At 40.3% G+C, this 27,739-nt stretch overlaps 1 protein-coding gene across 11 annotated transcripts in view; it reads left to right on the top strand.

The window, feature by feature from the left end:
* LOC128688791 (titin-like) overlaps positions 1-27,739 on the top strand; it is a 458,202-nt gene that overhangs the window by 51,537 nt on the left and 378,926 nt on the right. For 9 of the 11 annotated variants that reach the window (XM_070085639.1, XM_070085635.1, XM_070085638.1 and 6 more), the window contains 3 exons: positions 812-966; positions 2,183-3,573; positions 3,772-3,878. In XM_070085639.1, the coding sequence (XP_069941740.1) occupies positions 812-966; positions 2,183-3,573; positions 3,772-3,878 (1,653 nt within the window). Of the gene's footprint in view, positions 1-811; positions 967-2,182; positions 3,574-3,771; positions 3,879-17,417; positions 18,127-27,739 lie in introns of those variants that run through there. The other 2 variants (XM_070085640.1, XM_070085643.1) reach the window with 2 other exon arrangements.

Raw genomic sequence — 27,739 nt, 5'->3', positions numbered from 1 at the left:
ATATATGTTATATTTATTGCTTTATATTGCTATATTTTACATCATCCTATTTATCTTGTCTCGCTTTTCAGCTTTTAATTTGAATTCCACAGTTACCTTAGCGCATTGGTTCTTAACCTAAGGGTACATTCACTCTTGAGGCATTCATTTACAAAGAGAAATTAGATTTGTTGCATACTGTAAAATATAATATTTTATTTGTTTTTCATTAATTTAGTTTTAAATTAGTTGTGAATGGTATGCTGATGCCGACGAACTGTAGAAAAGGACACTTATGTACTCTTTAGGATATTTAATGGAACATCTCACAATGAGTGGCATCCTCAGCCCTAATGAATAGTTTAAAACCTCTACCTTAGTGTAAACAGAAGACTTCTACTCCCTTTTTATGACGTCTTGCATAATTGTTTGTCAGAAAGTGCTGATCTATTTGTTTAATATTTGTTTTTGCTGAAACTGTAGCTTATATAACATAAAATAAAGGAAATGATTCCATTTTTTTTTATTTACGTAATTTGTAACCGACGCGTTAGGATTGCTCTCTTTAAGTGACTTCGTTGAAATATAAGCTATTCAGCGTTTCACAGTGTGGCAGGAGTGTTGGTCTTCTCTCTCTGTCGCATGTATCTGCATGTAAGGTGGTAGTTAAATCTTGCAAACTTTATTAGAATTCTACATTTATCTATCCTGTGCCGATAGTTCTTATTCTTATAATACTTTTTTCCGATATATGAGGCATGATCTGAAATGGGGCAGCGGGGGCGATGATCATGGAAACATATAGGCATATAATAGATACTTCCTATCGCAGGCGTGGAAGGAAGTATCCTCCGAGACCGTGAGGACTCGGGTGATACTGCATGGTGGGGACACACAGGGAGACAGGACACTCACGTTGGAGCAGATCACCTCCGTCCGGAAGCCGGAAGACATCCAGGACTCGCAAACCCTCAGGAACGCTTTCAGGTTTGAACTTATGTATTGGGTTTCACTTAATAACTCTGAATCTAATATGCGCACACACGCACACGTAGCCTTATTAAGATTTATATGCCCACAGAACCATATTAAGTCTCTTGTTGACGAACACTGTTTAGATGTTGCTATATTGTCTCGTACACATACACTCATAAAACATCTGTATATATATTGTAAAGCCATGTATGTGTATAAGCTTGAGTTAGTGACATTAATGAATAGATAAGGGTCGAGGTGTATCTGTAACGTATGCACTGATTTACCACGGGTTAATCTCTGGTACCATTATAGTGGAAAAATAAGAAATGCTTAACACAACTGCATATAAATATATATTGCTAACAGCTACATTCTTCTAACGTCATTTACCTTCCTCCCTTCACATGGTCTTCTTGCTTTAGTCCGACCCTTCCTTACCTTGTATCTCTCTTGCCGCATGTATTTCCTGAAGACTAGTTAAGCTGCAAAGTTTTTCTCTCACACCACTGCAAACCCTTTGCAATTCTTAGTCATATAAGCCCAATATATTTATCAACATGCTTTCGGAGATTATAACTGGGTGTCTGTGAAAATGACAGTTCACCGTCCAATTTTTTTTAAATTTAGCAGTTATTTTGCACATTCAATGGCTGCCTGGATGAAACTACGAAAATGTAAGCCTAGCAGTTAACACGAGTGGGAGCCTATCACTCAACACGAGCACTTGTAGAATATACCTAACTCGTGGTCTTATGGGACTTTGAATTCACAGGCAGATTGTCCTTGCATTGTTTCATTGCTCCTTTCTGGGTGAAGAAGAGACGAAAATGAAATATACAAATGTTAACTTCCGATGAAAAGTTGGATATCTCACATAAAGAGAGTACAATTAATTACGCGATAACAAGAGCGAAAGTATTTCATCTCCCACTGCCTAAACCAGAGAAAATTTGACTTTATGAAGAGGAGCATCTGTTTACTCCCCAAACTAGGAAGTATCGTAAGAAATAATAATTTCTTCAAATATTAAAGTATGGAAGGTGTCGGATTAATGTGGGAAGACTTGGACCTTGTATTATATTTCCTGAGCACTTGGCTGTAGTGACAGCTTTTCTTATAACATCTTGGGTGTTGGTCTAAAGATCCTAATATCTCTTTGACACGGCAGTTGCTGCTTTAGCAATAGCAAGTTTTATTTTCGTACACCTTTTCTTCATATTTCCAGGTGGAAATCTCCACCTTCTGCAGCTGATTCTTCTTCACCGCGAACTTCCACTTGGGCACAGCCAAAAGCTGCTGTCACTGATATCTGTGATCGTGCTTTTACTTCACCCGAATCTTCACAACTTGCCCACACACCAGTATCCCTTCTGCCTGTTCACTCTCCTGTGTCCACCGCTAGCCGCCATGCTACACCGCTTGTACAAACTTCACCATTTGGGCTTCCTTCTAGTACATCTACGTCTGCTGTAGCTGTATTTCCTCAAGAGGCCAATGAAGACGCTTCTGTTCCTCAAATTAGCCAAGTTTTTCCTCCAGTAGTAGAAAGTGGTATGCGTGAGTGTGTTATTAGTCCATCTGAGGAAGTGTGGCCCCCGCCACCGCTCGGGCTTCCTTCAAGCTCATCTACAACTACTGTAGCTGTATTACCTCAGGAGGCAAATGAATACGCTTCTGTACCTCAAATTAGCCAAGTTTCTCTTCCAGCGGTAGAACATTGCGTGTGTGATGGTGTTAGTAATCCATCTGAGGAAACTTGGCCCCCACCACCAGACCTCCCACCACCTGAGGAACCCACACTGATCCAGGTGAGGCCAACGGGTTCAATATCACTTGCAAACGTAGATTCAGAACCGGTACCACCATCTCACAGTCATGTACTTGCTAGTGAAACAAAAACATTACCTCCCTCATGCCCCGCTGTTGAAGAAGATTTACCACCTCCACGACCCCCAACTCCTGATCTTGAAGTCGACGATGCTCCTCCCCCAAGGCCGCCTGAACCCACTGATGTGTACGAAGATTGTGTTCTAACTAATATGCCATCTGCGCATAATGCACCTCCCTGTCCACTTCCTCCTAGCAGTTATGAGGTCGTACCCCCTCGTCCTGCTCCTCCGGTGTTAGATAATTTGGCGGAAGACTTGCTTGAGTGTGCACCTCCACGGCCCGACCCTCCTAGCGATGACGCTGATGATGAGCGTGAGACAACTCCGCCCAGACCACGACCTCCGGTTGAGTATGAGATAGTGATCCCTCCGCGGCCTCCCCTTCCCACAATACACGAGTATTCACCTATCCGTGAAGGTTCTCCTGTTTTAGAGGAATTACCTGAAAACACAAAGAATGGGGTAATACCGTCATGGCAAAAAACATCAATAATTAAAAAATTTACTCCTCCCAGGCCTACAGAGGCTGACATGGAGACCCCGCCGTCCCCACTGCTTCCACCGCCACCAGAAGAGAGTGAACTGCAGGCGAAGCTTGTTCCCACAGAAGCCGCACCAGAAAACTCGTCGCCGTCGGATCATCCCTACACTTCCTCTTCCCCGGAAAAATCGGGTACCTCTCCGGAAAAAGAATCTGATGGAGACACCGGTACCGCCTCTCTGAAAGGTATTTAATGCTAAGTTTATGATTTATGAAATTAATATATTAGATATTCATTATAAAAAAAATCCACTGAAATTAGAGATTTGAAATTTTTTATCGCACCTTCGAATATTATCATTTGAAATTAAAATTCATCATAAATACTTTACAGTTATTTATCATCCATCTGATTCATAATTAATTTAGAATGATATACTACAGACCCGAGAAGTGTGACGGATGAAAGTTCCCAGCAGCCTCTAGGTCTCCCGCCTGTCTTCCCTCACACGAAAGAAGGCGAGGATGAGATCATCCGCAAGATGCGCAAGGTAAGTTTTCTGATTAGTGTTAGCTGGTGATTTTCATCGCCAAACACCCCGAGTCACTCACAGCTTATTTACCCAGAAATAATTGTCTTAACTATGTCGCGGCTCAAGACCCGCATAACTGCACGATTTTTTTTTCTTAAGCCAAGTGCTCTCGTCGGGACCACTTTGTTTAAACTTTGGCGTAAAATTGTCCATGTGGTGTGACATGTGAATTGTCGTGAATTTGAGTTTATTGTTAATTCACAAGAACAGGTGACCACAAAGTGTATTTAGTAATTAACACAGTGAATTATAAATTGAATGATTGAGCATCTTTGTGAAAGTCACTCAATTTGAGACGTTGTGTGGTTTGATGAAACGAAAATTCTGTATTATTTAATTTCCATTTCACTGGGTTGATCCCTACATATTTAATATGTATTCCTCATAATGAAGTGATAGAAAACATCATGGAAAAGTAGTAATAACAATAACAATTGAGGGCACTAGGCCGTGCTAGCCCTGAGAGGATATGAGAGATACCAAGATTCGAAATCCCTAAGATTTCCCTTCAATACTTGCAAACTGATGTTAGTAAAGGGCTCTTGATCCAAGGGATTGGAGCCACCCTATCCCTTAGATCAGACCTCATTGCCTCCCACTCCGCAGTCTCTCTACGACCCAAACGGGTCTAGCACTCATGAATATAATATAACACCCAGAGTTGGAAAAAATGTTTGGATATTGGAATGATAATATCCAAGTGTGCCTGTTGAGATGTTTATGTTCCACACAGGGGCCTAATTCCAGACATGCAGTCATTTGGCATTTTGAACACGGAGTAAAATTATATAGTTATATCTTTTTTTACTATATCACATATATAATTTACACCAGTGTCACTCGTAACCTTCTGTGTTAGATAATCTTGTCTGTTGTGGAAATGAGAAAAGGTTCCTTCAGCGCTATGCTAAACTACAAGTGTTAGTGACAATAAGAAATATTAAAGCTTGAGCTCAAGCTGAAGGCCTTTTTTTACCTTTTAATGAGAAATGTTTTTGTTAACATCGTTTGTAGTGTTTAACTTGTTAATATTTACTTGCAGACGCAACTGAGTAGCATATACAAATGACAGTAATGTGTCAAAGATAGTACGAGTGCTAAAATAAGTAAACTTGTTGCAATTTAAGGGAAAAAAATTGCCTGAAATCTCAGCATTTTATACAAATGAAAAAAATAAAAACTTTTTTTGCAATAATTACTGTTTTTTGAAAATGGGGGGGGGGGGGGAGGGTTCCAGCATTATCAGGGAAAAATAATTATTAATAACGCTTATAGTGTTTTAGTAACACTTCTTGCTGTTAAGTCAGCCTAAAGCCACTTAAAGAAGAGTGCAGTGTTTCTTAGAACTTACCAGCTGTCGGTCACTGTCAGAGAACAAAAACAGTATTTGTTGACTGGTGTTTCTCAGTAGTTTTGCGTGTGTTGTAGTTTCTTGGCTTTAATGTATTTTGACGTTCAAGCTAATGTACTTAGATATTAAAGCAGTTCCTTGATATATTTTCAGTTAAAGAATACCCTGAAGTGTGGCTTAACGCTATTTAAAAATTTATAATTATAGAGCAATACTATCTTATATCAAAGAAGTATATACACTAAATGACAGTTTTGCCTCTTATTAATGCTGTGGTAAATTAAATGTCTATGGATAAAATAAGTCTACAAAGAAATTTGAAGAAAATCTGAGTTTAAAAAGAAAATTCTTTCATTTAAGTAGCGGTTCCTCGAATACAGAACCTTGTTATATTTGGAGTGACATATATTTCTGTGTAACTCTAAACATGTTTGCCTTATTTAGCGGTGTAGCCAAAGAGGTTTAGCATGTCTGTCTAGCGATTGTGGATCGGGCATCCACTACTCCCAGCGCTAAATAAGGCACACATGTTTAGTGTTACACAGAAATATATGTCACTCCAAATATAACAAGGTTCTGTATTCGAGGAACCGCTACTTAAATGAAAGAATTTTCTTTTTAAACTCAGATTTTCTTCAAATTTCTTTGTAGACTTGTTTTATCCATAGACATTTAATTTACCACAGCATTAATAAGAGGCAAAACTGTCATTTAGTGTATATACTTCTTTGATATGAGATAGTATTGCTCTATAATTATAAATTTTTAAATAGCGTTAATAATAGGGTATTCTGTAGTATTTCTTGATGTACAGTGTTACTTGGTGTGTGGTGTGGAGAATTAAATTTATTTCTTACATAATGTGCCATCAGTACTTGTTAGATTCACAACTATCCTGAAAATTGAAGACTGAATTAATCGACGTTCCGATCCGTCTTTGGCCATTGTCAGGTCAGTCAAAACATCATAATCGAAAACGGACCGAAACACCTTGTTTCCATCTCCAATGTGTGGCTTAGTAGTGAATTGATTTTACTCTTACTAGATGGCATTGCGCATTACTCCTCTCAAACGCCCCGCATCACATTGTATTTACATATTCATATCCTTGATATAAACATTTGTAATAGGATCTATGTCTGTCGAACCTGCATAATTTCTTCCTTTCCTCCTATATTCTTATATCTTCAGTTCACGGCTCGATTTACTTAAATTAAGTAAATAATAATATAAATGAAATAAAAATAATTATGATATATAGAATATAATGCTTTTTTAAACTTTCAGTGTAAACTAAGTAAGTATTTAACACTGTAAAATAGTTAAATACTAATCATATTGCATTTTTAGTGAGTTTATAATAATTAACTGGTATAGAAGCTGTGAATGTCCCACCACCACAAATAGCACAACTAGCACTTAACACTATCGTCAACACCCTGCCTATCCACATCCTAAACTAGAATATGGAAAATACTGCTAATACTTCCTGCACTTGAATTTTTAGCGTTACTCAGTGTCAGACAGTTTCCTACCTACCTGGATCATCCTATTCACGTTTGACTTAGTCAAGGATCCCAATGGAAATAAGTCACTTTGTTTGACTTTTTTGGGTTATCCTAGGTTCTCTACACATATGCTGCTATGTACGGTAATCTATATAACTAAATTTGTGTATACCTGAATAAAATTACTTAATGCAGTTTTTTGGTTGCCGACGTGGATACGTTGAATTATTTTCTTTAGCAACGTGGATTCGTTGATCAATTCATGAAGCCTCGTTGCCACGAGGCTTCATTGAATGATCTCGTGTAGCAACATCAACTGTGCATTGTACAGGACGGACCCATCTGTTGATTACTCGCCCAGGATGAGATAAATACTAAAATCGTGTCATGCATTCCGAGAATCGCTCATCTACCAAGTTTTGACATCCAAAAGTTACAAAGATGTTAATATTTCTGGTTATGTGTAAATCATGGCACATCGGCTAAATTTGTTAATCCGAGTATCTAAGAAAGATGTTTCAGAATATTCCCACTTGATTAGACAACACTTATTTTCTGGTCAACGATATTATACCGATTTTAGGGTAAGTTTGCGGTGCTGATTCCGAATATGTCATCGGTTTTGCTTGAATGGCTCTTAGTTTTTTGATAACTGTGGTATCCCATTGAAAAACAAAAGATGTGAAAAATATGTTGATGAGGCTGGTTAATTTACAAATTTCATTGAAATTATTTTTTTGATAATGCAAAAGTCAAATAATATAATACATACTAGCACTTCATTCAATATAATAACAGATTAACATAGTAAGTTAATTAAGATACCACTAATTACTGAATATGAAAACGTTGTTTGTACGATTTTCCTCTATGTTGGTCATCAGCACAGTTTTGTTGAGTGAGCAATTGGAAGAGATACATATTAGTTACCATTGTGCAATAAGACAAATTTCAAGCTGTCTATAACCAGTCTCCTGGTCGATATTTAAGTCCCATTCGAAAAAGTCCAGTTATATTATTGCAGTATACAAGTTCTCCATCTTGGCTGAAGTAAGGAGAGAGTTCAACCTCTCTTGTCCGATAAGCTGTTTTTTTTTAACTTATTGTTGTAGACAGTTCTTTTCTTTTAGTCTGGTTGATAAAAGTTCAGATGGCTGTTTGGACAGACTGATGTCATGTATCAGATCATTGAGTTCTTGGGAGAACTGCTGGGGGTGTTGAAATGCTTACTTCATATTCCCTCACATTCCTTCATATTCCAGGATTAGCATTTCGCATCCTTCGAGAAACTATAGCCACTTTTATCTTGTCTTAACAATTTAAATTCTCTTTGACATAAATCGCCACTCCATCACCCTTCCTGTTGACCCTGTCGGAGTGGAATAATTGATAGTTATGTATGTGGCAATCAAAAGGCATTTCTCTTTCAGGTTGAACCGTGTCTGCTATAGCAATAATATCTATGCTTCCTTAGCTCATCTATATTATTTCTAGCGCTCCTACTATTAGTTCAGTAGACTTTAAGAGAGTCACTCGCCGCCCTTAGGTATCTTGGCATTTTTTGCTTCTTTTGTCCCTTGTGCTGCGACCTATTTGTTCCATACATACCCATACCTCTATCTTCTAACAGTTTAAATTCCTAGAAAGTTCAGCACTGGCCGCTCCTCAACGGAACTGGCTGACACTACCACCGCTGCCCCAGAGAAATACACCCCACACCATAGAAATTGTCCCAGTTGTCAGTGAACGGGATTGCAAGTTCCTTGTAGTATTTGTCTAGCCAGCAATTTACACCGATTGCCCTAGACATTCATTCATTGCCTACTCCTCTTCAAGGCAAACTGCTACACATGATCGAGATCCCTCCCTTGGACCTAATTAGATCTATAGCTGCCGTGCACTTAACTAACAGCTGCTATCTCCTGCTTTTCCCAGGATCATTTCTCCCATCATTGAGGGAGACTGTGGGCTTATTCCCGTTACGTGATTTGATATTACCCAACCTGTTGACTTATGTTACCAATACCAACCCCGGGGGAATCACACCCTCTGTCTCACCTTCCTATTTGACCTGTACAGAAGGCATGCTCAGTATATCTTAACTTGTGAGTCACTAACCACAAGAATATTCTTACTTTAATTAGCAGAGAGGTTGATGGCACCTTTGTCCTTACTGACCATTGAAGTACATTCTTCGTGGAACACTACTCATCCTTTGCTACTTCTTCCAACCTACTCCTCACGGCTGGTAACCTGTTTCCCTTCACTACCCCTAACCACCTCATTTTTTTATATTGTGCTTATCCAAGCTAACTTTCAGTTTTTCATTTTCCTCCTTGAGAAGTAGAACGACCTCCTTCAACACCTTGGATAAAGACAGGATGGATGGACGCAAATGCAGTATAATGCGATTCTTTATTGTCAATAAAAGTTAGCGTTGAAGGTGATCCCTAAGTCTACCACTAAGCACATATTGCATTTGTGTTGTTATTCAAAATAGGAGCTTTAACTAATCTACAAACCACTCAGTATTGTATAGTTTACACTATTTTTCATCAATGAAATTTACCGACGAACTTATTACCGAAATTAATAATGATAGTAGTAAAGTGGCAACACTAATATGCACTAATACCAAATTGATCATGATTTCTGCAACTTAAGCCCAACGCGTTGAATAGCCACAGCTATCTAGTATATATTTTAGATCTTCACAATCAGTCAGCCTAGCCTTTAGTGCTGTATGCCTGGAGTATACCTGGAGAGAGTTCCGGGGGTCAGCGCCCCCGCTGCCCGGTCTGTGACCAGGCCTCATGGTGGATCAGGGCATGATCCGCCAGGCTGTTACTGCTGGCCGCATGTAATCCGACGTATGAGCCACAACCCGGCTGGTCAGGTACGGGTTGTGGCTCGTACGTTGGATTACGTTACGTACGTGCTGTGCTAGTAAAGCTTGTGTACATATATTGCCTGCCCTCTAGTGGAGAACTTCAAAAGTTTATGCACTTGCCTGTCTTCTTGTGATGTGATGGGGAGGCTTATGTACGGCCATGCACGACCTCTGGTGGTAAACATTCGAAACCCTGATGTATGAGTGTGCCTGCCTTCTGATGGTGGGTTAATAAAGTTTGCATATGCGTGCCAGCCTTCCGGTGGTAGGTTGGCATATGCATATCTGCCCTCCGGTGGTGGATTGGTATACGCAGGTCTGCCCTCCAGTGGTGGGTTAGTATATGCATGTCTACTCTCCGGTGTTAGGTTGGTATGTGCACCCCGGTACGGGTGGAAACATTAGGACGTGTTTCTCTAAGACAACTGGTGTCCTTGTTCACCAAGCGGTAAAATAGGTACGTGGGTGTTAGTCGACTGGTGGGGACAAAATTGACCTAATTTGCCGAAATACTCTGCATAAGAAAGGACTTTCTATATAGTAGTTTGTCACTGATGTCAACTAGGCCTGTATATGTTGTACATGTAGAATTTATTATTATTATTATTATTATTATTATTATTATTAATATTAATATTATGTCTGCCCTTGGTGGTGGGTTGGTATATGCATGTCTGCCCTCCAGAAGTGGACTGGAAAAATCTCAAAATTCCGACCTGCTCATCTTGGTGGGAATAAGGAAAACAACAGCTGCCTTGTAATGCTTTGAGGTCTAAGATACGTGTCTGGTAAATTATATATGGTTTACGTTAACTAGGGGGTTCTCTTGCATCTAAAATTATTATATTTTGATGTGAAACTTTTCCTGATACGTCTAGTAATGTAAAACAGCATGGCATTAATTGCAAAACTTTATATATATTAAGAAGTCGCTCCAGATGAGCTCATGCCATTTGTGTACACTGTACACGACGAAGACTTAGACACATGTGCAACATCTGGGTATCTTAATTTGTAGACGTTTCGTCATCCAGTGGCTTTATCCATTTAATACTAGGACTTAATGTGAAGACTGTAGAAGTATATACAAAAGACGAGGTAATCAGTCCCTCAGCCTAGGAGTAGGTGATGAGCACCGTAGTTTTGAAAAACCTTCGAGATTATTGGAGATTCTTCAAGACTACTGTGTTCATCACCTACTCCTAGGCTGAGGGACTGATTACCTCGTCTTTAGTATATACTTCTACAGTCTTTATTTTAAGTCCTAGTATTGTGTTGATAAAGCCACTGGATGACGAAACGTCTACTGTACACGACAACATCCTTGGACTTGTCTCGTAATAAGCTAGTTACTCTTACTGTGAGTCAGCAGTGGCCAAGACCTGTTAACCCTGTCATCTGTTGTCTCACCTGGGATTACGTGACCTGTGACCTGTGGGTTAAAGAAAAAAGTTCAATAGTATGAGTGCCATAACCTGCAGTTTCAACTTGTGCCACTTGTCAAGTAGTCTCTGGTGAGCACCCGTGTCAAGGCGGTGTGGGCGAGGACATGTGTGGTCGTAAGTAACTTTCCTTGATGGAGTTACACAAGCAGGCCAACACGTCGTTGATCACACATGTTTCTTGGCAAGCTCTCAGTCTCTCTCCTCCCTTCCTCCCTCTCTCCCTCCTCACCCCCCTCCTTCCACACGCCTACATCTTACCATTCCTCCACACACCGACATCTTCCTCCCTCCACACACCTGCATCTCCCTCTCTCCACACACCTGCATCTCCCTCATCCCTCTACACACCTGCATCTCCCTCCATACACCTACATCTCCCTCTTTCCCTCCCTCTCCAACACATTACATCTCCCTTCGACACACCATCTCCCTCCTTCTACACACCATCTCCCTCCTTCTACACACCATCTCCCTCCTACACACCATCTTCCCCTCTTTTACATACAATATCCTACATCTGCCTTCTCTCCCTCACTCCTCTCCTTGCCTCCCCCACACCCCTCCCTCCCTGTCTCCCCACACCCCTCCCTCCCTGTCTCCCCACACACCAGACTTTCTAACCTGTTTCCCAACAATAATGAGGCACGTTTATTACTTAGTGTCTTGCACGATTTGCAATGAATAATGATTAAAGGTTTTATTATTATTATTATTATTATTATTATTATTATTATTATTATTATTATCGAGGAAGCACTAAACCAGTGGAGGTCACACAACACCTGGGGAATGCCATGTAATCATCTGAGATCCAAAGTAAGGGAGAGTATCTCCAATTCCTTGGATTAAAAGCCTTTCATTGGAAGGATGACTTGGTTTTAGCGAGGTGTTCCAATGTGGCAGTGTTCACGTACTGGTTAGTAGATCTAAAATTTATTGCACAGCTGATTCCAGGGTTTAGTACATGTAGAACATTATGGTGGTGTCCTTTGTCGTATAGTATGGTAGTGTGTGCTACAGCACATGTGAGGGTATGGTAGTGTGTGCTACAGCACATGTGAGGGTATGGTAGTGTGTGCTACAGCACATGTGAGGGTATGGTAGTGTGTGCTACAGCACATGTGAGGGTATGGTAGTGTGTGCTACAGCACATGTGAGGGTATGGTAGTGTGTGCTACAACACATGTGAGGGTATGGTAGTGTGTGGTACAATACATGTGATGGTAAGGTAGGGTGTGCTACATACATGATGGTATGGTAGGGCGTGCTACATACATGTGATAGTACTATGGGGCGTACTACATGATGGTATGGTAGGGTGTACAATAATACATGTAATGGTATGGTAGGGTGTGCTACATACATGATAATATGGTAGTGTGTGCTACATGATGGTATGGTAGTGTGCTACAATACATAAGATTGTATGGTACGGTGTGCTACATGATGGTATGGTAGGGCGTGATACATATATGATGTTATAGCAGTGTGTGCTACATACTTGATGGTATGTTAGGGCGTGCTACATACATGATGGTATGGTAGGGCGTGCTACATACATGTGATGTTATGGTAGGGCGTGCTACATACATGTGATGGTATGGTAGGGCGTGCTACATACATGTGATGGTATGGTAGGGCGTGCTACATACATGATGGTATGGTAGGGCATGCTACATACATGTGATAGTATGGTAGGGCGTGCCACAGAGATGATGTTATAGCAGTGTATGTTACATACTTGATGGTATGGTAGGGCATGCTACATACATGATGGTATGGTAGGGAGTGCTACATACTTGATGGTATGGTAGGGCGTGCTACATACTTGATGGTATGGTAGGGCGTGCTACATACATGATGGTATGGTAGGGCGTGCTGTGGTCATGTGTAATGCATCACATTGTGTGCAACAACACATATGCTAGTGTGTAATGCAACACACTGTGTGCTATAGCAAAATACACTAGGATGGCTTCCTCCTCTCACGACTCAATAGGACACATGATTCGTCAGATAATTTATCCTAGTGCGTCACATCTTCACTATTATTATATGCAGTCATCGTTTGCTCGTTAAAAACACGTACCACGTACATTAGATATATCAGGGCCTGTGCAACGTTGGATACGTGACACTCCCCTTACCTTACTAGGACACGCCCAGGACACGCCACATGCATGGTGAATTTACCAGGGCGCATGACACGCTCTTGCTGCAACTCTTCTCTTGATGCCAGAAAGGCCTCTTGATTCAAGGAAATGTACCTGTCCTCCTCTTGGATCAGATTTGATTGCCTCCCATTCCTCAGGTTCTGAATGACCTCGGAGGTTTTAACATTTTCCCATGAAGTAAATAGTCATCTTGCTTCTTCCCTTAACCTCCGAGAAACCTCTACTAAGATAGAGGGTTATTAATTTCTTTATTTCGTCGAGGGAACAGTAAACCCACAGGGGTCATACAGCGCCTTGAGGATTGAGAAGGATTCAGAATCGATCCAAGAAAAATGAGGGGTAGCTCCATTGTTTGGATCAAGAGCCCATCATTGGCGTGTAGTTGCCTAGTGTTATTTAGATTGTGCATCGCCTCTTATCTTCGGTGAAGAACACTTCAGTCCCTAATACAGAGGCTAAAGTAAACTCAGTGTGTGTGTGTATATATATATATATATATATATATATATATATATATATATATATATATATATATATATATATATATATATCTCATTTTACCAAACTGCGGCAGGCCAGGATTCGACCCCACGACACGTTGTCTCGCCTCAAGAGGTCACACAAAGTACATGTCACCTTACCATTTGAGCCATCGATCCTACAAACACTATGAGCCTAACGAACTGGGCTTGTTTCATGTTGCGAGGACACTCGTGGCAGATGTATGCTCAAGGATTATTTTCAGCCTCCTCCTGTTTGAATACCCGCCTCCACAAGCAGTCTATATAACAGTGAAACCACGAAACAAGTGGTTTTGAATCAGCAGTAGGAGGCTGAAATTAATGCTTGAGCATACATCTGCCACGAGTGTCCTCGCAACATGAAACAAATCTAGTTCGCTAGGCTCTTGTCTGTAGGTTCGATGGCTCAGATGGTAAGGTGACATGTACGATGTGTGGCCTCTTGAGGCGGGACAAATTATCGTGGGGTCGAATCCTGGTTTGCCGCGGTTTGGTATATGATTCAAAACCACTTGTTGCGTGATTTCATTTATATATATATATATATATATATATATATATATATATATATATATATATATATATATATATATATATATATATATATATATATATACCCTTCCCGGTTATATAGCAACTATCAGTGCATACACATCAAGACAGATATGCTAAACATAGGCTTGCTCTGCACATGTCTTCTTTCCATACATGCAACGCTTGTTTTAGCAGTGTCGAGTGTTAGTTTTACGTATATCAACCAAATGTAAACATTGTTTTCAGCTAGTGTTTGGCTGTACTTAGAGATTGTTTATTTTTCCCCGTGGTCTCCACCCAACTTCCATGATTTCCTTACACCTCGTTAGGGTGGGTGGGAGTTAAGCCCGCCTAGCAAGGTGCTATTAGGCCTACTGCAGTTATTCATTTTTATGTTGTCAACTCTTCTTTGTCATTTACTTAAACACTGCATAGTACGACGGCAAATATTGACGCGTGTCAGCATTTATCCTTCACTAAATTTTTTAATTTTTTTTTTCCACACGAGATGCTTGGACGGCACTTTCTACATTACTAGCTCGAATTTACTTATTTAAATAGGTATAAGGATTTTTTCTTTATTGAAGCTTTTGCACCTGTCTTTAGTGATCATGTAATTACATATATTTAGTTTGTGTGTGTGCGTGGTGCGTATCCTTACCTAGTTATACCCACTTGCCTCCAGTCCCCGCCTCTCGTTTACCCGCCCTCTTTAGAACATAATAAGTAATAATAATCTTTATTTATACAACTACATGTACAACATATACAGACCTAGCTGACATCAGTGACATACTATATAGAAAGCCCCTTGTTATGCAAAGCATTTTGTGCAAATTAGGTCAGTTTTTTCTCCAGGATGCAACCCACACCAGTCGGCTAACACCCAGGTACATATTTACTGCTAGGTGAACAGGGACATCAGGTGTTCACCCGTACCGGGGATCGAACGACAGACCTCAGTGTGTGAGCTGAGTGCACTGCCAACCTAGCTACGGAACACCTAGACGGTCACACCATTACAATCCTTATGCACCCTTTTACACCTCTCATCATTGTATATAGAATCTGCTTTAACCACTTCCTTGTCCATATTCTTCCACTTTCAAGCCAGCCTCAGGCTGAAATACTTTTTTGCATCCCTGTGACTCATATGCGTCATTAGATTTCAGGTATGCCATTGAATCCCAGTTCCCTTCTCTTTCAAACTTGTCTATTTTATCGAATCCTCTGAGAATTTTGTACGTCTTGATCATGTTTCACTATTTGTGTGTTTGTGTTGGAGTGAGAACAAGGTAGCAGCGAGAGTATATCAGGAGCCACACGACCCGCCACAGCTTAACTTCTGAGTGATGAATGAATTTTATTTTTCCCGAGATTTTAGGGAGTTCCCCTACTCCTTTGCATAATGCTGATCCACATCTGAACGCCTCCTGCCTACCTCCTTGGTCTGGCTTGCGCCTTTGCCCACCTCCAACTGATCCCATGGCCTGGCCTCATCTTGCGCTCCTCTGACCCGACTGCTAATGCCCACCTCCGATCAATCCTGTGATCAGGCTCACTCCTGCTCGCCTCTGATCTACCTCGTGATCCGGCACGATCATCCAACCCACCCCAGATTCCTGACTGGCTCATGTATACCTCTGATTCATTTATCTACCTAATATTATTCTGCCCACGTTCCTCTTGATTTCTGGAGGTTGAAAAAGTTCTGTTTTATGATCAATGATGAGAGGTCCATGTAGCAATAGTTAATATTCCATAATGGAACGTGGCAATTCCAAATCAAGGGAGCACTCCACGTGAGTATTCTGTGATGTCCTACGTTTTCTATAAATTCAGTTAAAAATAAAACATTTAATTAAGCTAGAGTTAGAGTACTCATGACATCTAGTTTACATAATTTGTTACAGTCACCAAAGTGTGAAATATCAGTTTGCATTATTTAGTTTGGTTGTGTGAAGTACGGAAAGTATAGCTGTAACATTTACCGTTGTATCCATATATGAAATAAGTATGCAGCCAGTCATTAGTCACAGTGGATATGTAATAAATTCCGGGCTGGAGATAACAGGTTCGACGCAACCTATACTGTCGTAAGTTGTAGCGACTGGCTGACGCGGCGGGAATAATAATGTTACATACGAGAAACTGCACGTTTTATTGTTGACAGTCTATGACTGTATTTACAGTATTAAAAGTTGAGTAAACAAGGCATCATTCACAAACTGTTTGTTAATTTGTAATTATCAATGATAATTGATTATTTCTGGAGCAGGGGGCATAATATTGTTTCACGAGTGAGAGGCAACAGTAGAGAAGGGTAAAGGTCGAGCGTGGGTGTGTTAAGGGGGTGTAGGGGTACAGATGTCATGGAGTTCTGCAAGGTGCTCATCTGATGCCCTTCACTTTTACTTTCTCCTCCTGTCCTTCCTTACATCCCCACGTTGACTTCTTGAATCATCCACTTCTTCGGTCATGGTCGCTTGTTTGGGTCATTACCATGTTAATTAAAAGTCATGCCTTGTGGAACATTTGCACATTTACTTGGTTAGGTCCCAATCGCGCCTTCATTAACTGAGACTGAATCAGTTACGTATTGCCGGCGGTGTATATGAAAGCCATCAACACGCCAACATAGTTGTCACTGTTTATTCGTATGGTATTTTATCGCCAATAGGCTTTGGACGCTTATAATAAAAAGGGATCCATAACAACAATGCAGGACATTTGTAATCAACATTTTTGGCTGTCATGTGGAAAGTATTTTTATGACGGACAATCCTGGCATTAGGACTCTAACGTGATCTTGCCGACTGGTGGGCCTGGACATAACATTGCCTCCGTTGAAGTCGCTGGCATGTTTCATCGTAGCCTCCACCATCCTTTTCCATTCATTCTGTACCAGTCTGTAAACTACTCTATGTGTAAATGTGTGAGTTACAGAGTTCTGGTGGGCGTGGGGCGCAGCTTGTGTTGTGGAGCGTAATGAGGACACACTGAGGAGAAACTCTACTCAGGGAGGCCCGACGCAGCTTCTCGGAGAACATTGTTGGGCTCAGTTGGCGACCTCCCGGCGGCAGGTGTGGATGGGGTGTGCTCCATCCCGTCCAACCCACACACGGTTACCCCCACCGGACGCCCCTTTAACCTCTCACCACAATCATCATGTTGCATGGTGCTAATAGAATATTCACTTGTTTTATATACTAATACGCTACTCGCACTCTATCTTCGTTGTCGGATATTGCATTATGGAAGAGGATTGTGAATAGGAAACAGTGAGTAGGCGGGTCTGAGCTATATCTGGGGTGTGTCGTCAGCGTGGCACCGCCCCTCAGTGGTGGCACGGTAGCGCCACTAGGCGCAGGCACCCCGCACTGGGTATAATTAGTGGTGAGACACAAGCCGTGAGGAAAGGAAGGAAAGGCAGGAAGGCATTAGTGATTCTCTGTGGTGATCTAACAAGTGCTGCCTTAACAGCCATGGAGACGTGCCTGGCGGGGCGCTAACGAAGCCAGTGATCACATCAATAGTGCCAGGTGTGCTGAACCTGAGAACCTCAACATGTCGGACACAGGGGGAGGTTCGGCCACCTCGCCCACGCCCGGGATGTCGGACAGCGAAGGCGCGGGCGGAGGCGGGCGCACCAACTCAGCCTCGGGATTGTCACGCACCTCAGGAACGAGTAGGACCTCCCTGGTGCCCCCAGCACCCACTACCACCATCAGCACTATTGCTGTGCAGTCCGGCACCACCAGGATCGTCATCGCCCTGCTACAGGTAGGCTGGAGGGAATATACAGTATGAATTCAGAAATATATATTTTTTTGCAGTCTTAATGACCTATGAACAGTCAGTAGACTTGAAAACTAACATTAACTGGAAGATAGCAATCATCACACTGGATAAGCTTGGACTTCCTACTCCTTGTTCTCACACATTAATGCTTCTAGTTCTCTTTTTACTTTAGCGTTTACTGATTAATTTCATTAATGAAAAAACATTTAACTGTTGGGGGTCATACAACACTAAAATTTTGATTAACGAAGAAATTTCCTTCCCCTTTTAACTAAAGAAAATACTTTATTCGTTGTTCGGGGACTAATGTTTGGGAGCCAGTCGTCTCACACAATCCATAGAATCCGCCCCCAGTCGAGGAAAGGTGATCCAGTTTGATGCGGGATATCCTTAGTGTTAGTGTTTACATTTCTCTGTTGAATTAATATCTTCAGTATCCGTAGTAATAAAAGTAGGGTTATAGCATTGTGAGTTTGAATAAATACTAATTTTACATAGCAACAGATGCTTCTAGTATTCTCTGGTACCATTTTGTCCAAGATGAGGTGTTCCTTAGCCGGCCGGCTCATGACAGTGGTGTCTTCGTCAGGAATAAAATGTCTGCTAACATGCGTCTTTTCCTTATAATGATGTGGCTAATAAACCACTGGCGTACCAATGCTAGGAATCAAAGGTGTATACTGTTGTGACACCTGACGTCAAGGGAGCCCTTTGGCTACCAAAAGGCCCAGGAGCGTCACATAAGTCGCCACCACTCCAAATAAGTTTCATCTGTTTTGTAAAATATCATTAAAAGAAGTCAGCAAGCTTGGAAATTATTATCATTTTCTTGGAACAAGTTGTTGGACTGACAGACTAGAAAGCAGACCAGGTGACCTGATGTGTTCACGGTGGAGATGAGGTAACAGCCTTGAGTCCATGATAATAATAGCCTACCTCCCGCTCCTCCCCCACCCACCAAACACTTATCACTGGATCGGATTATAGCTTTTTTAAGTTTGACGTTAAGCATCAGCGACTCTTGATGTAGTTTTTCCTGTTATATTATAACCGCGTTTTTTTAAATTACGTGATTGCTTGTAAGCCTGTTTGTCTTTAATCTTCGGAAATTTCCTTGAGTTATATTGCCGGAGTGGAACAAGGCTTTTTTCGTTTCTGTTTTCTTTCATCGAACACATAAACTTACGTTTAGTTGACAGCACCATTAGTTACTGTAGATCAGCTTTTTTGTTTAAGCATGTTGAAGTGGGGTGTTTTTGAGTAGGACGGTGTAGAAAGGTGTATCATTAAAGGCTGTCTCCGTTAAACGGACCCTATCCACAACACTATGCTCTCCCACGTCTCAAACCTGCTATTAAAGTGTCACCTCTTGTTCCTCGCATAATTCTTCTGTCTGGTTTGTGCTCCAGCAATTATTTTATCTTCATCGCTGTAACTTCTTACAAACTTGGAGGTAATTTAAGTCTGTGTAACATGTTTCATTCACGGTATCACTTTCTACTCCATATCTCTCTCCTTAATAAATGATACTGAGCTGGAGGCAACTCAGATGAAAAGCCACACACACATGAGCTGCTGGATTTCTGCAATAAACACACCCTAAGTCAGCAGATAGTGGAGCCAACAAGACTGGAGAACACACTATACCTTATTTTCACACATAATGAGGACCTGGTAAGAAACACAACAATATAAAAAACAACTAATTCTGATTACAATCTAAACGAAGTCCAGACTTACATGCACAGGAGTCCTGATCAGCAAAATGTATACAACTATGAGGGTACCTTTACCAAATTCAATGTAAACAACAGGAACATCAACTGGGACCAGGTAAACTATGTCCTAAATGAAACATGTTGGGAAGATATCTTAAATTACATAGACCCTAACCAGTGCCTTGAAAGGATCAACTTTCTGGTAGCAGAGGTATGTTCAAGGCATATTCCCCCAAGAAAAAAGAAGAGAAGTAAACTGGAAAGAGAGAGACGCTCCCTTTACAGAAGAAGGCGGAGAATCACTGAACTCAAGAATGCCAGATTATCTGAAACACGGAAGGAAGCGCTAACCAGGGAAGTAAAAAATATTGAGCTTAAGTTAAAGGACTCATACAGCATCCAGGAGAGACAAGAGGAGCTAAAAGCGATTAGTGAAATTGAAAGAAATTCGAAATATTTCTTTTCACATGTCAAAAACAAGGCAAGAACTACTATTAGTATAGGGTCCCTGCTCAGGCAAGACGGATCCTACACAGATAACAAGAAAGAAATGAGCGAGATACTGAAATCTCAATATGACTGTGTTCAGCGAGCCACTAATCAGTCTAAAGATAGACAATCCGAACAATTTTTTCATGGATGAGCCTCAAAACCCTGCCAATGTTTGCCAAATTTCTGACATAATCCTAACTCCACTAGACTTTGAGAAAGCCATCGACAACATGCCCATGCACTCAGCCCCAGACCCAGACTCGTGGAACTCTGTGCTCATTAAGAACTACAAGAAACCCCTCTCACGGGCCCTAAGAATGTTATGGAGAAGGAGCATAGACACAGGTGAGATTCCACAGTCACTAAAAACAACGGGTATAACCCTACTCCATAAAGGCGGCAGCAAAGCAATAGCTAAGAACTATAGACCAATAGCTTTAACATCCTACATCATAAAAATCTTTGAAAGAGTTTTAAGAAGCAGGATTGCAAACCACTTAGACTCCCAAAAATTGCACAATCCAGGGCAACATGGGTTCAGAACAGGTCGCTCCTGCCTCTTGCAACTACTGGACCACTATGATATGGTCTTGGATGCACTGAAAAACAGAATGCAGATGTAGCATACATAGACTTAGCAAAAGCCTTTGACAAGTGCGATCATGGTGTAATAGCACACAAAATGCGTGATAAAGGGATTATTGGCAAAGTAGGCAGATGGATCTTCAACTTTTTAACCAATCGAACACAAAGAGTAGTGGTAAACAGAGTTAAATCGGAAGCTGCCATAGTGAAGAGCTCTGTTGCACAAGGCACAGTACTCGCCCCTATTCTGTTCCTCATCCTCATATCAGACATAGAGATGTAAACTATAGCACCGTATCATCCTTTGCAGACGATGCTAGGATCAACATGCGAGTGTCATCTATTGAGGACACGGCAAATCTCCAAGACGATATAAACCAAGTTTTCCAATGGGCAACGGAGAACAATATGATATTCAATGAAGATAAATTCCAACTACTCCGTTATGGAAAACTGGAGGAAATAATAACTAGAACTGAGTATACTATAAACACTTATCACACAATAGAGCGGAAAAGTAATGTGAAGGACCTGGGAGTGGTAATGTCCGAAGATCTCACCTTTAAGGATCACTGGAGGGACTGGTCCCTAATCTGCACATATAAATCACTCCCTACAACAGCAAAAGACTTGGCAGGCGATGCAACATATCCCCAGTGAAAAGTAGGGGCGCCATTGGTACACTTAGAGAAAACATAAGAGGTGTCCAGGGCCCAAGACTGTTTAACAGCCTCTCACCAGCCATAAGGGTAATTATCAATAGACCTTTGGTTGTCTTCAAAAGGGAGCTGAACAGACACCTAAGTTAGTGCCGGATCAGCCGGACTGTGGTTCGTACGTTGGACTACGTGTGGCCAGCAGTAACAGACTCTTGATCAGGCCCTGATCCACCAGAAGACCTGGTCATGGACAGGGGGGACGTTGATCCCGGGAATGCCCTCCGGGTAGATACTACACAGAGAGAGAGAGAGAGAGAGGTAAGTAAGCTTATACCTTCCACCCTCTGATCTAGGAAATCAGTTAGCCTTGTTAACCTTTTATCTAAGCATCTCAGCAAAAATGTATATTGAAAGTTGAATTTACTCCCTATTTTTGAGTTTTCTTGACTGGTATCGATAGACTTTGAACCCAGTTAATTATCCATCCAAATTATTTAAGAGATGTTTCCTGTTTTATAAATTAATGCCTATAATTTAAGAGAATTATATAATAAGCATGAGTTTTTTTTAATATCATCGGCCGTATACACTTAATAGGGCATATTATACAATATATCATAGGTATAAACGGCTCACGAGATGGGGGATGGGAGGGGACAGATATAACACGTGACATTAACAGTTATGTCGTTCTCTCTCCTTTGGAATCATGGAAATAAATCAGCGCTGTATGACCCTAATAGGTTTAGCGCTTTGTTTTGATTATAATAATAATAATAATGGAAATAAATAATTTCTCGTAATAATACCGCGATGTACAGTATACATAGAGTCAGTCTATATACAGAAGTTAGCCTAGGAAATGTAATTGACAGTAAGGATCGTAAGCAAACTTGTGTTATGCGTTTTCCACGGTCAGATATAAGCACCTCAGGAAAACCAGACTCTCATTAAGGAATGTTACAATACTTCCACACACAGCAGCTTGTACAAGATAGTGAAGTGTCTTCTTTCATTTTGTTGCTTAGAAGTACTCTTCAGGCATATACTGTTGTGTCTGCACACAGCTGTAGGATGGGTTACAAGACATTCACACCACAACAACATCCCTTGTACAATTAATATACAGGAGGACCCTGCTTTCACAGCAGGTTAGGTTCTGAGCTACTGCTGTAAAGCGAAAATAGCTGTAAAGTGAAACATAACCTTTTTTTTTACTTTCACATGAATATAAAAGCCTGATAACATATTAACGCTATCATATATTAAATGAGCAGTAGAACCAGGTCTAAAAAATACATATACAGTACACACTTTACTTAAAATATTTTCCTCCTTAGCATATAGTGAGTGGTGAATATATTCATTGTAGGAAGTCAGAATACTGAAAAATCGGTATAATTGAAAACCGCTGCATTAGCGAAACGCTATAAAGCACTTTGCTTTACAGCGCTTTGCTGTATGCAGTACAGTCCACATTCCATTATATATTATAGTAATAATGTTGTATAATCTTTATAATTATACTTCAATGTTATTTGGATTCAGCCAGCAAGACACTGGCTGATTAATTTCTCGAATTGCCTAGAAATCTTTGTTTTATTTTCAACTTAATTAATTCTAAGATGTCCACGTACAACACTCTCATAATGATTTTTTTCATATTTCAACATTTAAATATATAACTCAGGAAATCTTGCATAACAAGACGCAAAATACATCTTCAAGCTTAGATTTAAAAAAAAAAGAGGAAAAAGAACCTAGAGAAAATAGATGTAATGGTGAAGGGTGATTCATTCAGTGTCACCGTCCCAGCATTCTGGTAAAGACAAATGCACGTTTCGCCCACACTGAGCCGTATCAAGTCACAGACTTGCGTGTGACCTGATAAAGCTCACTGTGGACGAAACGTGTTACATTGCATGTGTGACTTTCCATCGTATTTTTTTTTTAATATTTCTTTTCACAACAGATCTAGGATCTAGTCATTGTTATTCGTTTTTACGAGCATACAAGGGAGCTCAATTAGCGTCGACATCGCTATTTGACAGCAAAGTTTTCTTTTAAAACACATGAAAACGCCCGATGACGAGTCGTGGAGGCTGGCGTGCTGACGGACAAACACGCTGTTTATTCAATAGCCACAAAGTGACTGACCGTAATTGCTTGCAATTTATTCTTATTAATAAAATACCTTGATATCCTTATGTCAAAGTACAAGGAAGTGACTGTGAGTCCGACTGCATACATGAGGGACAAACTCTGCTATCAGTGTTTAACGTGTGTGGGGGGGGGCATTAGTGAGGGTCAGATTCAAGTGGCACTGTTGGCGGACATCAATGATGGCTGACGTCAAGTGCTATTGTTCAGTGGCCATCATCAACAGAGTGGCTGGTCAGTCTTAATCGCCATTAACAGATGGAGGACCACGCCTTCCTTGCGTTTAATGACCCACACGGATTTAGCGCACCATGCAGTACGATATTCGGTGACATTAGCGAGGGCCAAATTCAGTGACAGTATGTAGTGAAAATAGTGAGGGAGGGGGGAGGGCACTAGCGTGACACATTAATGACCGTACCAGGCCCTGTGAGGCTTGAAATTGCATCGTTGAAGGAAGCAGTAGACTGATAAAGACTTAGCAGGTTTAAGAGAACAAGCAGCTATGTAAAGACCATAATAGGATGGATGGTACTTGTGTATCGCTTGTTGTGGAGAGGGTTCTCTTAATTCCTTGCAAGGTCATTGTGCTCTCAGGATCCTAGCCTCAGCTCTACTTAGTCTTAGGCTTTACTCTATAATCCTGTCTGTAAATAACTTAATCTGGTGTATATTCTTTCAAGGGAAAGCTCGTTGCGATTGTTTTTCCTTCGGAGACAGAAGAGTTGCATAATTTTAATTCCAACGTGTTTAATTTAATTATATTTTGAGGACCATTCGATTAGAAATACATAACAAAATTACATGATTTTTTCTATCTTTCCACTCTGTTATATTGCATGAGTAGAGGTAAAACATAAATATCTCATTTGAGAAACTACTTTAATGCACTAGTCAGGTAAAAAAAATTACCTACATTGGGCACGTACGGCGGTAAAGACGATGTTGTCAACTAATACATGTGACTGTTGGCGAGCTATTGCTGGCGTTCGCTGCTAATAGTGAGTGGTGTCTGGTAACACAGTGAGTGTGATAGATGTTGATCTTACAGTGAGTGTCATAGATGTTGATCTTACAGTGAGTGTGATAGATGTTGATCTTATGGTGGGGTACCGCGCAGGTACCACTAGCTTACCAGTGATCACTGGCTTTTCAGCTGTACCTCATTGGTTTTGATGTTTGACTTTAACCAATAAATATACATAGGAAAGTATATGAAATTGTAATTGTTTAACTTGATCTGATCTACGAAACAGAATGAAAATATCCTTATGAAATACTCTCTTTATTTTACGTTATTTGTTTCAAAGTAATTACGTGACTGTCAGGGGAACTTGCCAGAGAATCTTTAAGACGACGCGTGTGTACACTTACTGGTCAAATGAGTGTTGTGCAGCCAGAGAGGTTGACGCGTTAGTGTGGTCAGTCGACCAGAATGTCTCTTATAATGCCCTGGGAGATTAGTGATAAGGTTTTTTGAGTCAACAAAGATTACACGCATGCCGTACACTTATGTAACGACATTGTTTTTTTTTTCTTCGAGACTCGTATACGGATATTTTATTTGTACGTGTGTGGACTGTTTAGTATGGTCAAGTCTCGGCATCTGGACCCCTCTTTTACTAACTTTATTGTTTACCGGACTCTCGGTCCCTACTGTTACAAATGTTTTGTAGCAGAATCCACTGGGTAACTGTTCATATTTGTGCAATAAAAATGGTAATTTCCTGACTATAAATTTTTTTATTATTTTTCACTGGTTATTTTGCATATATATATATATATATATATATATATATATATATATATATATATATATATATATATATATATATATATATATATATATTATTCCTAACACCGGCCGTCTCCCACAGAGGTAGGGTGACCCGAAAAAGAAGAAAAACGTAAAAAGAGGAGACATATAGTTATGTAATTTAATTAATTAATAAATAATTGATCTAAATGTTCCAATCCTGTGCTTATGTCTCTGAATCGAACATGAATGCCTTCCATTCTCCAGACGCAATGCTATCTCTGGGTTGAGCGTTTTCCACTGAATACACTTAAAATGTAATCATGTCAAAGATCTGTCACAAATTTACAGCCCCAGAAGGCGCCCTAGGTTTTAATGCCCATCGTGTATTTATTATTATTTTTTTTTTATCTCAAGGAACAAGTTTCTTGTGCAGCGTCATTCATCTGGTGGGAAGTTACCGTGAGTGACAAGGTACACGCAGGTTGAAGAGACCATAGACAGGGTACACTCCTGAACCTAAGGTACTATATAACTGACAAAATGTACTAAGGGTTTAGAATATAAGTATGACAAAGTAGGCTCTCCTGTTGATGATACTATAAGATTAACAAGGTACACCCTGTTGATGATACCTATGGACTAGCAATACATTCTGTTGATGATACCATGAGACTAACAAGGTACACTATCCTACTAAATGGTTATAATCATGACCGTGATTTTTAAAGAGGTGGACCGGTAAGCCAGCGGAAGTCCTCTGTCAGAAAACCAAAAACTCCAGATGTGGGTCATCATGACCCAGGAAACGCTTGTCCTGTTTCCTGACAAACATTATATCTACCTACTACTATCCTGCTGATGATACTGTGAGACTAACAAGATACATTATCCTACTGATGATACTGTGAGACTAACAAGGTACACTATCCTGATGATACTGTGAGACTAACAAGGTACACTAGCCTACTGATGATACCATGAGACTAAAAAGGTGCAATATACTACTGATGATGAGACTAATAAGGTGGATTCTGTTGATAGCATAAGACTAGCAAGGTACAGTGTTATGATAGAAATATATAAAGCGACATGAAGCACTCCTGATGAAGATAACATAAGGATAGCACAGGGGTACACTTTTGGTGCCTTCTTCCCTATTTCCTAGAGCCGAGATAAATGAGGGTAGAGTTGCTGCCAAAAGTAACATCTGTCTAGATGTGTATAGCGCTGCAGGAGTGAAGACGCAATATAGACGGCAAAAATATCTTGTTGTTTCTGCTTTATGGCGGTGACATATTACTTAACGACAGAAATAGATTCACTCTAGAGCACTTGCCTTTGATCTTTGATGCCTACATAAAATAATTGCATTAATTTTAGCTTAATTCACAACGGCGTTTTACCCCGGAAGAAAGTGCATGTCAAGATTTAAACATTATTAAAAGTAATTCAATTGTTTGTAGCCTATTTACATTAATTATGGCGGAGTTAACACACCTTAAACTTTGATCTTACTCAAGCTGCCCAGCATGCATTCATGCATACTGATATGCTAATCAACTGTTAAAAGAATTCGCTGTCTATGAATAGTGCATATTGTTACAGTACTCAAGCATCGAGCAGTGCACTCTTTGTGTGTTGATCGCCATAGATGCCTTATTCGCCATTAGCTGGGGGACTTGGCATGAATGCTTACTCGGTTTCCATCTTGACTCTTTCTCAAGTCTGTCCACCTAGGATCTAACTTAATGTTTCGTTTTTTTTAGAGATACCCCATTGGGGAAGATAGCTTAGTTTTTTTTTTTTTACTTAATGGTAAGTCGATTTTTTGTGAAAAGGTTATTTTATACCGTTAGGTGGTTACTTTAAAGGGTTTATTTAAAAAATAAAAATATTGCAAATTAATGAAGCACGTGGGAAAAAATTTAGAAATTCCCCTTTAAACTAACGTTCCATATTGACAATTTTTTTGGGCCCTGAATTAATCAAAACGACGTTCGCTAGGGTTTGGGGGAAGGGGTCATCTACATAATTTGGTAGGGGAAAATTTATAACAAATGTATTTATGAAATTTTTCATCATTCTTACCTTAAAGAGAAAGTTTTTACTGGTTTTTTAAATTCTTTAAGAAAAAATAGGATATCAAAATTTATTTTTCCCTTTTCAGGAAGTGTTTATGGCGACTTTCTTTAAGACTGTGTATCTGATTAATTTTTTAGTTC

The sequence above is a fragment of the Cherax quadricarinatus genome, chromosome 16 (genome assembly GCF_038502225.1).
Source record: "Cherax quadricarinatus isolate ZL_2023a chromosome 16, ASM3850222v1, whole genome shotgun sequence".
Lineage (NCBI taxonomy): Eukaryota > Metazoa > Arthropoda > Malacostraca > Decapoda > Parastacidae > Cherax > Cherax quadricarinatus.
Note: the sequence above shows the minus strand (reverse complement) of the source record. Positions and strands in the feature narration are given on the sequence as shown.